Source organism: Nicotiana sylvestris, chromosome 4 (genome assembly GCF_000393655.2).
Source record: "Nicotiana sylvestris chromosome 4, ASM39365v2, whole genome shotgun sequence".
Taxonomy (NCBI): domain Eukaryota; kingdom Viridiplantae; phylum Streptophyta; class Magnoliopsida; order Solanales; family Solanaceae; genus Nicotiana; species Nicotiana sylvestris.
The window spans coordinates 63,397,620-63,410,700 of NC_091060.1; the positions used below are offsets into that span (position 1 = coordinate 63,397,620).

The window sequence follows — 13,081 nt, forward strand, 5'->3', positions numbered from 1 at the left end:
GTGTTGTCCTCTTCTTTTTTTTTTTTTTTTCTTCTCATTTTTCTCTATTTATATTCTAATAGCCAATTGTCCTTTTCTTTTCGGACAATAGCCAACTATCCAATCGCCCTTTAAAGTCCACTTGCGCCAAAAAAAACCGAAAAACCTACTATTCAACACGTTATTCGGCATTTTTGTCAACTGAAAATGAAGTATTTTATTTAGGTTATGATTTGTTGATTTAGAAATTTACCACAAACTTTAAACCCACAATATCATTGTCATTCTATAGCAGCCAAAAACCGATTTAAGATTTAAATTTTATAGATTTTTTATTTCAATTTAAATGATATACCTTTCTAATTAATTTGTTTAAAAAAAATGACACATTTTTATATTTAGAAATATTTTAACTTTAAATTTTTTATTTTACCTATTTTACCCTTAATAAGAAGCTTTTATAGCCACACAAATATGAAGGCTTCGCATAGCTTTTCTCCCGTAAGCTTTTAGGACTACATGATTCCAATTTTGTTTTCCCCTTAAACTCTGTGTCAAGTCAAACTGAATCATCTAAATTGAAACGGAGGAAATAATATTTTTAGCATTAAACACATTATATTTTTAAAATTACGAGTTCATAATTATTATGTCTAACTATTTTAATAAATTTTTGTTGTATCTCAAAAGCAATAAGTTTAATTAAACTCACATCTATATTAGTACATCCAATCACTGGTAGCAGCAGCCCTAAAGGAACTATTCCAACTGGTTTTACAAAACTTCCAAGAAACACGACTATTTGACGAAGATTTTGTAGTCAAATGTACCACGCAGACCTTTTCTCCTTCTTACAGTAAAATCCATAAATCCAATCACAAAAAACATAGCCTATAAAGCTCAAATACCAGAACATTTCTTTCCAATTCATCATCAAAAACTTGAGATCCACAGCCTTTAAAGCTCCAATACTATTACAAATTTTTCAACAGAATAAAGTACCCAAAAAGAAAACTCGAAATGAGGATTCCTTTATTTATCGCCATTGTTTTAGTTCTAAGCTTATCTCCAGCTTCAGCTCATTTCTTTCCAAATATCTCTTCAATCCCTCCTTCTTTATTGAAGCCTAATAATACTGCTTGGGATGCTTTCCACAAGTTATTGGGTTGCCACGCCGGTCAGAAAGTCGATGGCTTAGCTAAAATTAAAAAATATTTCTATAATTTTGGGTACATTCCTTCTTTGAGTAATTTTACTGATGACTTTGATGATGCTCTTGAATCTGCTCTCAAGACTTACCAGCAAAACTTCAACCTCAACACCACCGGTGTACTCGACGCGCCGACGATTCAGCATCTCATAAGACCCAGATGTGGAAACGCCGATGTAGTTAACGGCACCAGTACCATGAACTCCGGCAAGCCGCCGGCAGGTTCTCAGAATATGCACACGGTGGCCCACTTCTCGTTTTTTCCGGGAAGACCACGGTGGCCGGATAGTAAGACAGATTTGACATACGCGTTTCTACCGCAGAACGGTCTGACGGATAACATTAAGAGCGTGTTCTCACGCGCGTTTGACCGGTGGTCGGAGGTAACCCCGTTGAGCTTCACCGAAACAGCTTCGTTTCAATCGGCGGATATTAAGATCGGGTTTTTCGCCGGAGATCACAACGACGGCGAGCCGTTTGATGGTCCGATGGGGACATTAGCACACGCGTTTTCGCCGCCGGGGGGGCATTTTCACTTGGACGGCGACGAGAATTGGGTCATCGACGGCGTGCCGATTGTTGAAGGAAATTTCTTTTCAATATTATCGGCGGTAGATCTTGAATCGGTTGCGGTTCATGAAATCGGGCATTTATTGGGTTTGGGCCATTCATCCGTAGAAGATTCGATTATGTTCCCGAGTTTAGCAGCGGGTACCCGAAGAGTGGAGCTTGCAAATGATGATATTCAGGGAGTCCAGGTGTTATACGGGTCTAACCCAAATTTTACTGGGCCGAACACAGTTTTAACTCCGACGCAAGAAAATGACACAAATGGAGCCCCGAAATTTGGTTCATTATGGGTTCACGTGGTCTTTGCATTCTTCTTATCATTTCTCCATTTAATTTAAAAAAGCTATATTTCTGTATTATTTGATTCATTTTAAAAAATTTAGAATATCATACGTCATTACGTTGTCTTTTAATTAAGATTGTTTCCTAGATATTAATTCCATTATGCTTGTAAATGGTTATTTTATGTATAGTTTTAACTATTCTCTTTTTCTTGAATAAAATAATTGACTCTATTTTGAGACAGATAAATCCACTTCTGTTTGCTATCTTATTGCTGAAACTCCCTTTTAATTAGAAAATTGTATTAAAGGTCAACTTTTCGTTTGTGGGAATCACATTTGGACGACGAATGTTTACATTCTCTTCTAATTTCCACATATTTGCTACTTTTGTGGACTTCACCCATAGGAAATATTTTTTTGGCAATCAAAGAAATTTTATTAATTACCAAGTATATATATTCCCAAATCAAGCTCATCTTGAACGAGAATAAAACCGACATTAATAGCTGCATAACAATTGTGTTGAGTCCGAAATAGAAATGATAGATTTTTGGACATAAAATACGATTATACAGTTAAAAAAAGTTACATTTCTACATAAAACACAATATTACTTTAACGGAAAATTAACCGTTAAAGTAAAACGCAGTATTATACTACGTTTTACTAAAAACACATTATAATACTGCATTTTACTTCAATTTGGGCCCACCAAATTAGTCTTTTGTAGGACTGACATAAATAATTTGTTTTTTAGTGTAAAACATATTATAATACTACGTTTTACTGAAACATAGTATTATACTGCGTTTTACGCTAATTTTTGGGCCCACCAATAAGTGTTCTGTGGATAACTGACATAACAATAATTCAAATACATAAAATGTGGTATTATACTGCGTTTTGCATAAAAAATTTCTGCACCCCAAGCTAGGACTTGCCTTATTTAAAGGCGTTAGAATTTTATGAAAATCCACTCAAAACTTTCCTTCAAACTTCCGTTCATACTTCTCTTCTTCTTATCAAGCATTTTTTTATAATGTTTGAAGTAGAGGTGTTCATAAAAACCCGAAAAACCGAACCAAACCGACCAAAAAAACAGATACTTTTTGGTTTGGTTTGGTTTTGGTTTTGAATTTTAAAAACTGATCAAATTTGGTTTGATTTTGGTTTTAATCAGAAAAAACCGAAAAAACCGAACCAAACCGACTATAAGATTAACTATTTCAAATTTATTATTACACTTACAGCTTGTTTGGATGCTCGTTACCTATTGTATCGTATCGTATTGTTACTTTAAATACGATGTTTGTTTTGATTGTTACTTAAATTTTATTGTATCGTATCGTATCGTTAAATCCGTCGTTACGTAATGACGAAATGTGTCATTTTATGTAACGACCGATTTGGTGTGGTTGCATCGTTATCTTGTCTTTTTCTCTCATCTCACCCTTAACTATTATTAAATTATTTTATTTTATCATTTACCCTACCTTTTTATATAATAAATTTACCCCGTATCATAATTTATCTTTATAACATTACAAATTTATTCTTCATATTGCTAGTGCATGATATCATGAAACAACGACAAACGATACAATCTATCCAAACATTGTATTCATCAAACGATACAGTACAATACAATACAATACGATACGATACATTATGAAACGATGTGTAACAACCATCCAAACAAGCTGTTATATATATGTATATTTTTATACAAAGTTTCAAAAAATTTATGGTAAATGTTAATAGTTTGCACTTTTAGTATAGTTCTTTACCTTTACATTCTAGTTTGATTGGTAGATTTCTTTTGTTAAGTGTAAGAATCCATTTCGTGTTAAAAATAATATATTTTTAATTGAGTCCTTAAATTATTCATCACTATTTGATTAAATTATCATCAATATATCTTGTTAAATAATAGATTTCTCAAAAGGCAATTGATTTTATAGTGTTACGTTGAAAATGTGGTCGCCGGAATATGTGTTTGGTAGTGTATGTCTTATATTTAAGAAAAAACCGATAAATAACCGAAAAAACCAAAAAACCGACAAAACCCGAAATAAACCGAATCGAGGAAAAACCGACTTAATTGGTTTGGTTTAGTTCTAATATTTGAAAAACCGACTTACTTGGTTTGATTTCTTTTTAGGGAAAAACCGATCCAAACTGAACCATGAACACCCCTAGTCTGAAGCACAAAAAATAAGGGTTTCATTATATTGGGGGGGTGGGGGTGGGGTGGGGTGAGGTTGTAATGGAGAATAACTCTGTGAGGTATAGTTCACCTCCACAGTGTCATGTTAAATTGTCGCTTATAATGGAGTACGATAAATTGGTATCGTTGTTATGTAAAAAAATGAGTGTGAGGAAACGTTCGGTGAACCTTAAAGCAACCAGTAGATTTCCGTATTCAGTGACTCCATAGGGGTTTGCTTATTATTCTGAGTTTAACATCGAAGATGATGAAACTCTTAGAGATCTTTTGCGTATTCCGGATGAATACAGGGAATTTATTGTAATAAAATTGTTGGAAATGTACGTCAAGGTTAAAGACGTTCCCAATAATGAGGGTGTGCATAGTAGGGATAACCCCCAGTCATCGGGTGGTTATTCTGGAGCAGTTTTTGCCAGATGGATTCCTAATGAAAGAGCTTGCCTTGATTTAAATTTGTCACCACCGACGAATGAGCATCCACAAAATAATTTTGTGACTTTATATAATCCACAAGACGACTGGTAAACTTTAATTTTTCTACGCTTTAGCGATGTTTATTTTATGTTTGAATTGGATTTGTATTAACACTCATATTTTCCATAGGGGGTACCATCCAGATATGAATTTTACAATTTATGACCCCGCTCCTAGTTGGAATATGCGTAGTTCTGGCATGTTGGACTACGGTGGTCCATCCGGGAGTCAACACCAACAAGAAAATATCCATCATGGAACGTCAATACAGTACGACTTGTAAGTAAAGTGATATAGCTATATGTAAATTATTTATCTAGTTGAGTAGCTTATCATTTTTTTTTCTTTTTGTGCAGTGAAAACGAGCAACTTGATGTTCCTGACCTCACACAGTTGCCCATAGACGACGTATTGACTCGTGATTTGGCAGGCGCACAGAGTCAAGAAGATGATAGTGATTATGACAACAATGCCGACGAGTCTAGAGATGACACACCCTTCCTTGATGAGGGTGATGAAGAGGATGAAGTGGATGCCGAACCTGACGAGGGAGCATGCTCCTCCACCTCCCGTTAGACCAAGAGTGTACGAGTCCCACGTGCCGTTTCATGAGCGGAATATTCCCTACCTTGATAATCTGCCAAGTATGCCGGACGTGGATGCCCTCACAAGGGATGATGACGAAATTCGGTCAGCAATGTGGGATGAGTCTAGACCAGCGGTGCTGGCAAAGGGCATGTATTTCCCCAATAAAGCTCGCCTAATCAGGGATGTAAAAATCTACAGCGTAAGAGAGTACCATGAGATGACGGTAAAGGAGTCAACTACGGAGGTATACGAGGCTGTATGCCATAGAGACTTTATGGGTTGTCACTAGATGTTGCATGCCAGCAAGAAGAAATTAGGGTTGTGGAAAGTGGGTAAATTTATTAGCATCCATAGATGTGAAATTGACACATTCAATGAGAATCACTTCAACCTGGATGTAGACTTGATTTCTATTGTCTTGATTCCATATTTGGAAGTGTCCATTAGGTTCAAGATTAAAGAGTGTATTACAGCAGTCCACTAGGAGTATGGTTGTACTATAACAAAAAAAGGCATATCTCGGTCGCAAACGTGCTTTTGAACTTATTTATGGCGACTGGGATAAGTCTTTTTCATCTTTGCCCAGGTACATGGCCGTACTGCAACACTTTAACCCCGGGACTATTGTTAAATGGAGGCGTGAGCGGAGTCCGGACAGACCCGAATATATTTTCAACTACGTGTTCTGGTCATTTAAACCAGCAATTGATAGTTTTTTGCATTGTCGTCCTGTAATTTCCATAGACGGTACTCATGTCTATGGAAAGTATGATATTAAGCTTTTGATTGCAGTTGCAGTAGATGCCAATGGATAAATATTTCCACTAGCTTTTGCCATATGTGCCAATGAAAGCGAAGAAACGTGGACGCTTTTTTTTGAACCACTTGCAGCAGCACATTGTCAAACAACGTTCAGGTATTTGTCTAATATCTGATCGACATGGTGGTATTTTAAGTTCTGTATGGCATTTGCCTGAATGACAGGAACCCTATGCATACCACCGTTACTGTGTGAGGCACTTGAAGACCAATTTTTATAAGAAATATCCTGACAAGGCCTTGCATGATTTAATATGCATGGCTGCAACTGAGCACCAGCAGTGCAAATTCATGAGGCGCGTGGAAGTGATCCGGTAATTAGATCCACGAGCCTATACTTGGCTGATGGGACATAAGCTTTACATGTGGCCATTGCATGCTGATGGTGGCAGACAATGGGGAGCCCTAACTACAAATGTGTCGGAGTCATTCAACAACTTATTGAAGTCTGCCCGTGGACTGCCTGTCACTGCCACGGTCCGCATGACATTCAAATAGATTGTAGAGAGGTTTGTTGAAAGGCATGGAGCTGCATCGGCATTGATAGACAGGGGTGTTCAATTTATTCCAATACCGATAAGAAGATTTGAAAGGTACATGGGGCGAGCACATTGGCATTCATTTTTACAGTACGATCTGAAGTTAAGACCGCTATCCGCGGACACCAGGGGAATAATCTACAGACGGTGAATGAAGCAAGCAGGTTGTGTTCATGTGGAAAATAGACCATCTACCACATGCCTTGTGCACATGCCTTGAAGTGCTTTCAACAAGTTGGTTTAGGGGCAACCAACTATATTGATAGGCAATACAATGTTGCTGCATACGTAGACATGTATAGTGGGCAGTTGCAGCAATTCGGTGCTGAGCATTATTGGCCGTCGGAACCTTTTAAAATGGTGTGTAACGAGGACTATTTGCGCAAGCTGCAAGTGCAAAAGAGAACGCTTATACGGAATCAAATGGATGTTGGTGACAATGTTTATGCGCGTAAATGTGGCATATGCTCGCAAACAGGACACGACCGTCGTAAATGTCCTTCAGGTGGTGTGCATGGCGGTGGTAATCCAGCTCCTGGTGCAAGTTCATCCAATGTACCCAACTATCAAGGATACACCTAGTTTTTTGTTTTCATATTGTTTTTTGTAATATGTGTCTGTACTTGTGTATATTGCAATATCTATCAAATAAAATTATGTTCCACAATCTTGTTACATCTTATTTTTTAACATGACCTTTTGAATTGGGATGCTGATATGGTTGTTCAAATATTCAACTTATTTGTATTAGTAAAGAAGATGAATCTAAAAATTTTAAAAAAAACCTATAAAATCAAGACATCCTTTATTATCCTTCTTAAAATTTAATATGTAAAGCATGGTAAAATACTACGTTTTGTGTGTCAGTAGCACCAAGCTATCCTTAATTATTATGTGTGTTAATTTCAATATTTTTAAAATTTTGTTAGTTTAATAAATTAAATAATTAACTATTTAATTGGACAGAGTAATTATCTATGAGTTCCAGGCTTGATATTTGAGGCCCAGTAGCACCAAGCTATCCTTAATTCTTTTGTGTGTAAATTTCAATATTTTTAGAATTTTGTTAGTTTATAGATTAAATAATTAAATTTCATTGGACAGGGTATACAACTATGAGTTCTACGCTCGATATTTAATTTGACAACATATATTAATTTGTTAGTTCTGTAAGTTTATTTTATAAATTAAATAATTAATTTTATAAAGTGTAATTGGATATAGTTTGTAGTTAGTACATACTTAAACTACAGAGACTCCACGCTAAAAGGCTCTATATTTTACTACGCTAAAAGGCTCTATATTTTATTACGCTATAAGGCTCTATATTTTACTACGCTAAAAAGCTCTATATTTTACTACGCTAAAAGGCCACTATTCTTTAAGCAAATAAACAATCTAAACTAAATAAAAACAGCAAACATATGAACATAACATTCACGAAATTACATGTAAAACAGTAAAAGATATTTGTGAACAATTTCATTAACAATAAAAATAATTTCTCAAGTTTTAACTATTTTTTTAAAATACTAATAATTTAATCCGGGTAAAAATAACATACAAATTTAATCGCAAACATAACACAAATTAATGGAAACACATTCAAGAAAACAAATATGCATATGCTCTACGAGTTTCGACATAAACTAAATCGGAATACCTCGATTTATGTGTTTTGAAATATCGAAAATTTGAAATTTTGACACCGAAAGAAGGAATCCAAGTCTTGGGTTGTATGCGAGACCTACGCTCTTCACTTTTTGTGTGACGGGTGGGGCCCAAGAATTTTTTTTAATCGCAAAGGGGGGGGGCAGTAGTGGTGGGGGGTGGGGGGGAGGGGGTTTGAAATGTCGACTGGTTTTGTCGTGGGGAAGAAGGAGGGGTTATATTTTTTATAGGAAAACGCAGTATAATAATACGTTTTCCTTAAACGTAGTATTATACTGCATTTTCCTATAAAAAATTAATTTTTAGTGAAGCGTATTATAATACTACGTTTTACTTTAACGGCTAACTTTCCGTTAAAGTAGAATGCAGTATTATACTACGTTTTATGTAGAAATGTAACTTTTTTAACTGTATAAACGTATTTTATGTCCAAAAGGCATCATTTCAGTTTCAGACTTCAATTGTGTTTACCCTTAAAATTTGATAACAACTGAACTTATAAGTGGTTTTAAGGATATGTGATTTCACTTGGTACAAACTGAGAAATAAGAGTATTAATGCTAGCAATTAACAGTAAAATAAAGCAATCCAATGTGATAAACAACTGTGGCCCTCGAGCTAGATCACCCTCGAACAACATAGTATGATAAATAGGTATGAACTGAACAACAAAACTTAAGAGAGCTTAAGAAAAAAAAAAGTAGTATATTGCTTGATAATGCGTGAGTATGATAGTTACAAGTGATTAGAACCCCCTTTATATAATAGATGAATTTTACTTATGGTACAATTTTAATTAAAGAAGGAAATTCCTTGATTAGCTAAACAACCATTCTTGATTTGATCCGTTCCGAAATTTCCCTCATGATCCTTGGCCAGTTATGGATATCTCGCCTTTCCGTTATTATGCTATCTTCGGTCTTGCTCAATGCCTATTCCGTTTGGTCTCGATCATTACTGGTCTCGATTCCCGACAGGTACTTCGAATCTCAAACTCGGTACCTTATCCTTATGTCTCAGTCTGATATACTACGGGGCCGATCCTCGATCCATCCCCCTAGTCTCGGTTAATTAATAAAATCGGGTGGGTCTAGTTTTAACCATATACAGATAATCCCTTCAGTTTTTGGATTATAATGACAAGAAACGAATTGAGTCCTCGATCTTTACCCCGATTTGTTATGACATCATCACCTTGATGTAAGATACAGAGGTGACCGAAATGTCCCGTCGGTGCAGTTCCCCAGGTTATTAATGTTTGTCAGTCGATGGTCGGCCACCACTGGCACTGAACCGTCGCCTTTAACCTATAAATGCGTCTTTCTTCATCTTTCAAACTTTATCTTCAACTCTTTCTCACTCTAACTTTCTCAGTTCTTCACTTTCCTCAGATCTTTGTGTTTCCAATTCCTTAGATTTCTTTACTCGTTTCATTGCAAAATACTAAGTATTTCTCTTTATCTTCCGCTTTTCTTTACCCATTATATGGCAAACTTCAAAAATCGTTCTTCAAAAGGTAAAGGCTTCCTTATCAAGGCCCGCCGGCGAGGAAGCCCTAGCGGAGCCACGCCCTAAAGAATTCTTTCCTCCGTCGTGCGTCATCAGATCTGATTTTAAGGTTGAAAAGACTTCCTCGGTGCCAGGCCGATGCGAGCCGGTATCAATGTATATATGTTCGATCTCCGATAAACTCCTTTTCCAAGTTAAAAAGGATTGTAAATGAGGCAATAAGCATATAGTGGTGCCCAATCCTGAAGAATCGATTACCACCCATGCGGAGGGGTTCTTGAGTGTTTACACCTACACCTTCAAGCTGGGTCCTCTAAATCCAATTATCGTGAATCTCTACAAGATGTACGAGGTCACCCTCGGTCAAATTCATCCTTCTTTCTGGAGGATAGTGATACTACTTCGATTCTTTGTGAACAAAGTCGAGGGGATTTCCTTCTCCCTCGACCATCTCATTTGCCTATATAGCCCTCGACTTTATCGGGGAGGATTAGTAAAACTTCAGCGTCGGGCCAACAAGGTGCCTTTCTCGAGCATAGATGAGGATAAAGATCGGAGTTGGATGGGCTGATTCATTCGAGTGAAGACCTCGGACTTGATCCTGCCTAAGAGTATGCCCTTTCTCGAGAAGTGAAATATGAAACGCAGGTATAATTCCGTTCCTACTTTTTGTTTATTGCCTTCGCTTCTTTATCAGTGTTTTACTTTGTGAAACTATTTCCTGGATACCCAAAGCGGTTCCCCACCTCGAGGACTGGGTTCGGATCCTGGAATCGCAGTCGACACACGCCAAGCGTGCTTGGCGCGACTTATCGAAGGGCTGATGGGAGGCTAGTAGCCATGGTAAGTTCCTCTCCTCGACTTAATGATTTGACCACTATTCAGGTATTTTTCCGAGCTTATTTGTTTCTCTTCTTTAGTAGGTCTTGGGAAGGAGGTGATGATGAGAAACCCCTCTGGTGAAGAAGAAAACTCACTCCCTGTCCCGAAGCCGGCAAAGGAGAGCAAAAGGAAAAGGGCCTCGACCTCCAAGCGGCCAGAGCCTAGGAATAAAGCGGCTAGAAAGCCCAAGAAGAATGTGATTCCCCTGTCCATGAAGTCAGTTCAACTCCTAAGAGAGGAAGAAGAAGAAGAAAAGGAAGATGATTCCGGTCTGGTGGCTCGAGCAGAAGCTAATACTGAGGGTCAAAAGGCCACCAGATTGGTCGAAACTGGAAATATTCTACCTCGATTTGATGGGGTCCCTTGGGGGGGGGGGTTCAATTGGAAGGTTCCTCACCTCGGGGAGAAGGCGGTTGAAGAAGCTAAGAAGGCCGACCCCGAGGTTCCTTGTGATCAAGAGAACAACCCAAGAGACCCACTTAGGGCAATAGAAATTGGAGACTCTCTGTTACTTCCCTTATTTTCCGACGGAATGATTAGGGAGGCTCGGGACATGGAGACTCTTTATGCAGAAGGAGCCCATAGAGGGGAGGATCCTTTTCGCGGTTATTTCACTAGGGTCGAGGATGCCACTGGCTTGAGTGACTTGGAGATACCGAGGAAGGATGCGGGTGAAACTTCCTTGAGTTTCAGACTGACCAACCAATTTACAGCTCCTAACCTCAGCCCTGGGATCAAACAAACAATCGTCTTCTCGATCTTAGAGAATGCATGAGTTTTGCCTCCCCCATAGGGGTCGCCAGTTGTCTTTGAGATTTGGTCACGGAGGAAGACCAAGCCCTGATGGACCAAGTGGGAGCATAGTGTCTTTTCAATGAGGCACAAAAGGCCTTGAATCAGGTAAGCCTTAACTTCCTTTGCCGATATCATACTTGTGTTTTTTCTCTTCTTGCCTAATTTCTTTTCTTTTGTGTAGTCATCATGAAGCATTTTCTAGGTCTTGAGTGGCATTGAGCTAATACGAGGCTGATATTCAAGGTATCACTGAGGAGAAGAATGCCTTTAAACTTCTCAGTGAGTAGAAAGAAGAAGAAATCAAGGGCCTCCGAGCTGAGCTGGCTGCGGCTCAGAAGGAACACGCCAAACTAACCGAGCAGGTAAGAAGAATATTTGAAGTTTATGCTGGTGGATCGGGAATGGTGACTGATGATCCAAATCCACAGGTTTATCAAAAGCTCGATGCGATTAGCCAGCTTCGTGAAGAAGTAGGTGAAATAAAAGCAGAGGCCGAAGAATGGAAAAAGAACATGGACCTCCTGGCCTCAGAAAAGGAGACTGCTCGAGCCCAGTTGACTTCGACCAAAGTCCAGCTCCAAAGTGTGAAAGATAAGAGCTTGGCGCAAGCCAAGAAAATCGAAGAGCTTTAGTCTGAGTTGAGTTCAGCAGGTTCTGTTCGGGTGAAACTGGTCAGTGAGCTTCAAACAGCCAAATTGAAGGCCAAGAAAATCAAAGTTGATGCTGCTGTTGTGGTGGTTATCTACCGAGCTGATCCTGAGGCTGCTCAGGCTTGAGCAAGGGAAGTTGTCGAGGCCGCTCAGGTTCGAACAATAAGGGTTGTTGAGCATGCCAAAATCCAATTTCGGAGGGAAACTCTCGAAGAAATCCACGCTCGGGGTTTCGATCTTTCAATAGAGATCGAGAGCGCTAAGAAGCTCAAAGCTGAAACTAAGAAATTAGCTTATCCTGATGACGATGATTCTGAAAGCTTGAGCAGATCTGAAAGCGTAGAGGACCTTGAGGATGGGGATGCCGCTCCCGAGGGTGACCAGGATACTTAGGCTTTTAGTTTCTCTTCCCCTTCTTTGGCCTTTTGCAAAGAACTTCTATCGGGCTGTGCTGCCCTTGTAAAAAGATCTTGATGAATATATAAACGTTTTCCCTTTTACAACTTCCGAACTTGTTATCTTTTGTTAATTTATATTCAAGTGTCAAAGTACCTTAGTAAAAAGTTAAATAGTTATATTCATTGGTCCCAGATTGAACATTCGAACTTGATCTGAAGGCGGTTTCCAATAAATTAGAGCCCAGTGATATCATTTATTTGGACTCAGAATAAGGTAATCCTTGAGTTTGATGTCCAAGTGAGAGTGTCATCTCAAACTCTAAATCAGGTGCCCCTTAGGCTCGAAAAACAGTCCCCGAGTGAGAATTTATTCAAACTCGAGTTGAAGTAGCCCTTAAGCTTAATGATCGACTGAGGATATGCTCGAACTCGGAATTAGGTAAACCTTAGGATTTCTAGTCAAGTGAGAAGGGTCTCTCAAACTTG

General features: G+C 38.3%; 1 protein-coding gene across 1 annotated transcript; it reads left to right on the forward strand.

The window, feature by feature from the left end:
- Nucleotides 1-684: 684 nt before the first annotated feature.
- Nucleotides 685-2,290, forward strand: LOC104211263 (metalloendoproteinase 2-MMP-like). Its single transcript, XM_009760289.2, has one exon. The coding sequence runs from the start codon at nucleotides 1,000-1,002 to the stop codon at nucleotides 2,095-2,097; it is 1,098 nt and encodes a 365-aa protein (XP_009758591.1). The 5' UTR covers nucleotides 685-999; the 3' UTR covers nucleotides 2,098-2,290.
- The last annotated feature ends 10,791 nt before the right edge of the window (nucleotides 2,291-13,081 follow it).

Coding starts and splice junctions, on each gene's coding strand:
- LOC104211263 (XM_009760289.2), top strand. CDS start 1,000: ATGAGGATTCCTTTATTTATCGCCATTGTTTTAGTTCTAAGCTTATCT.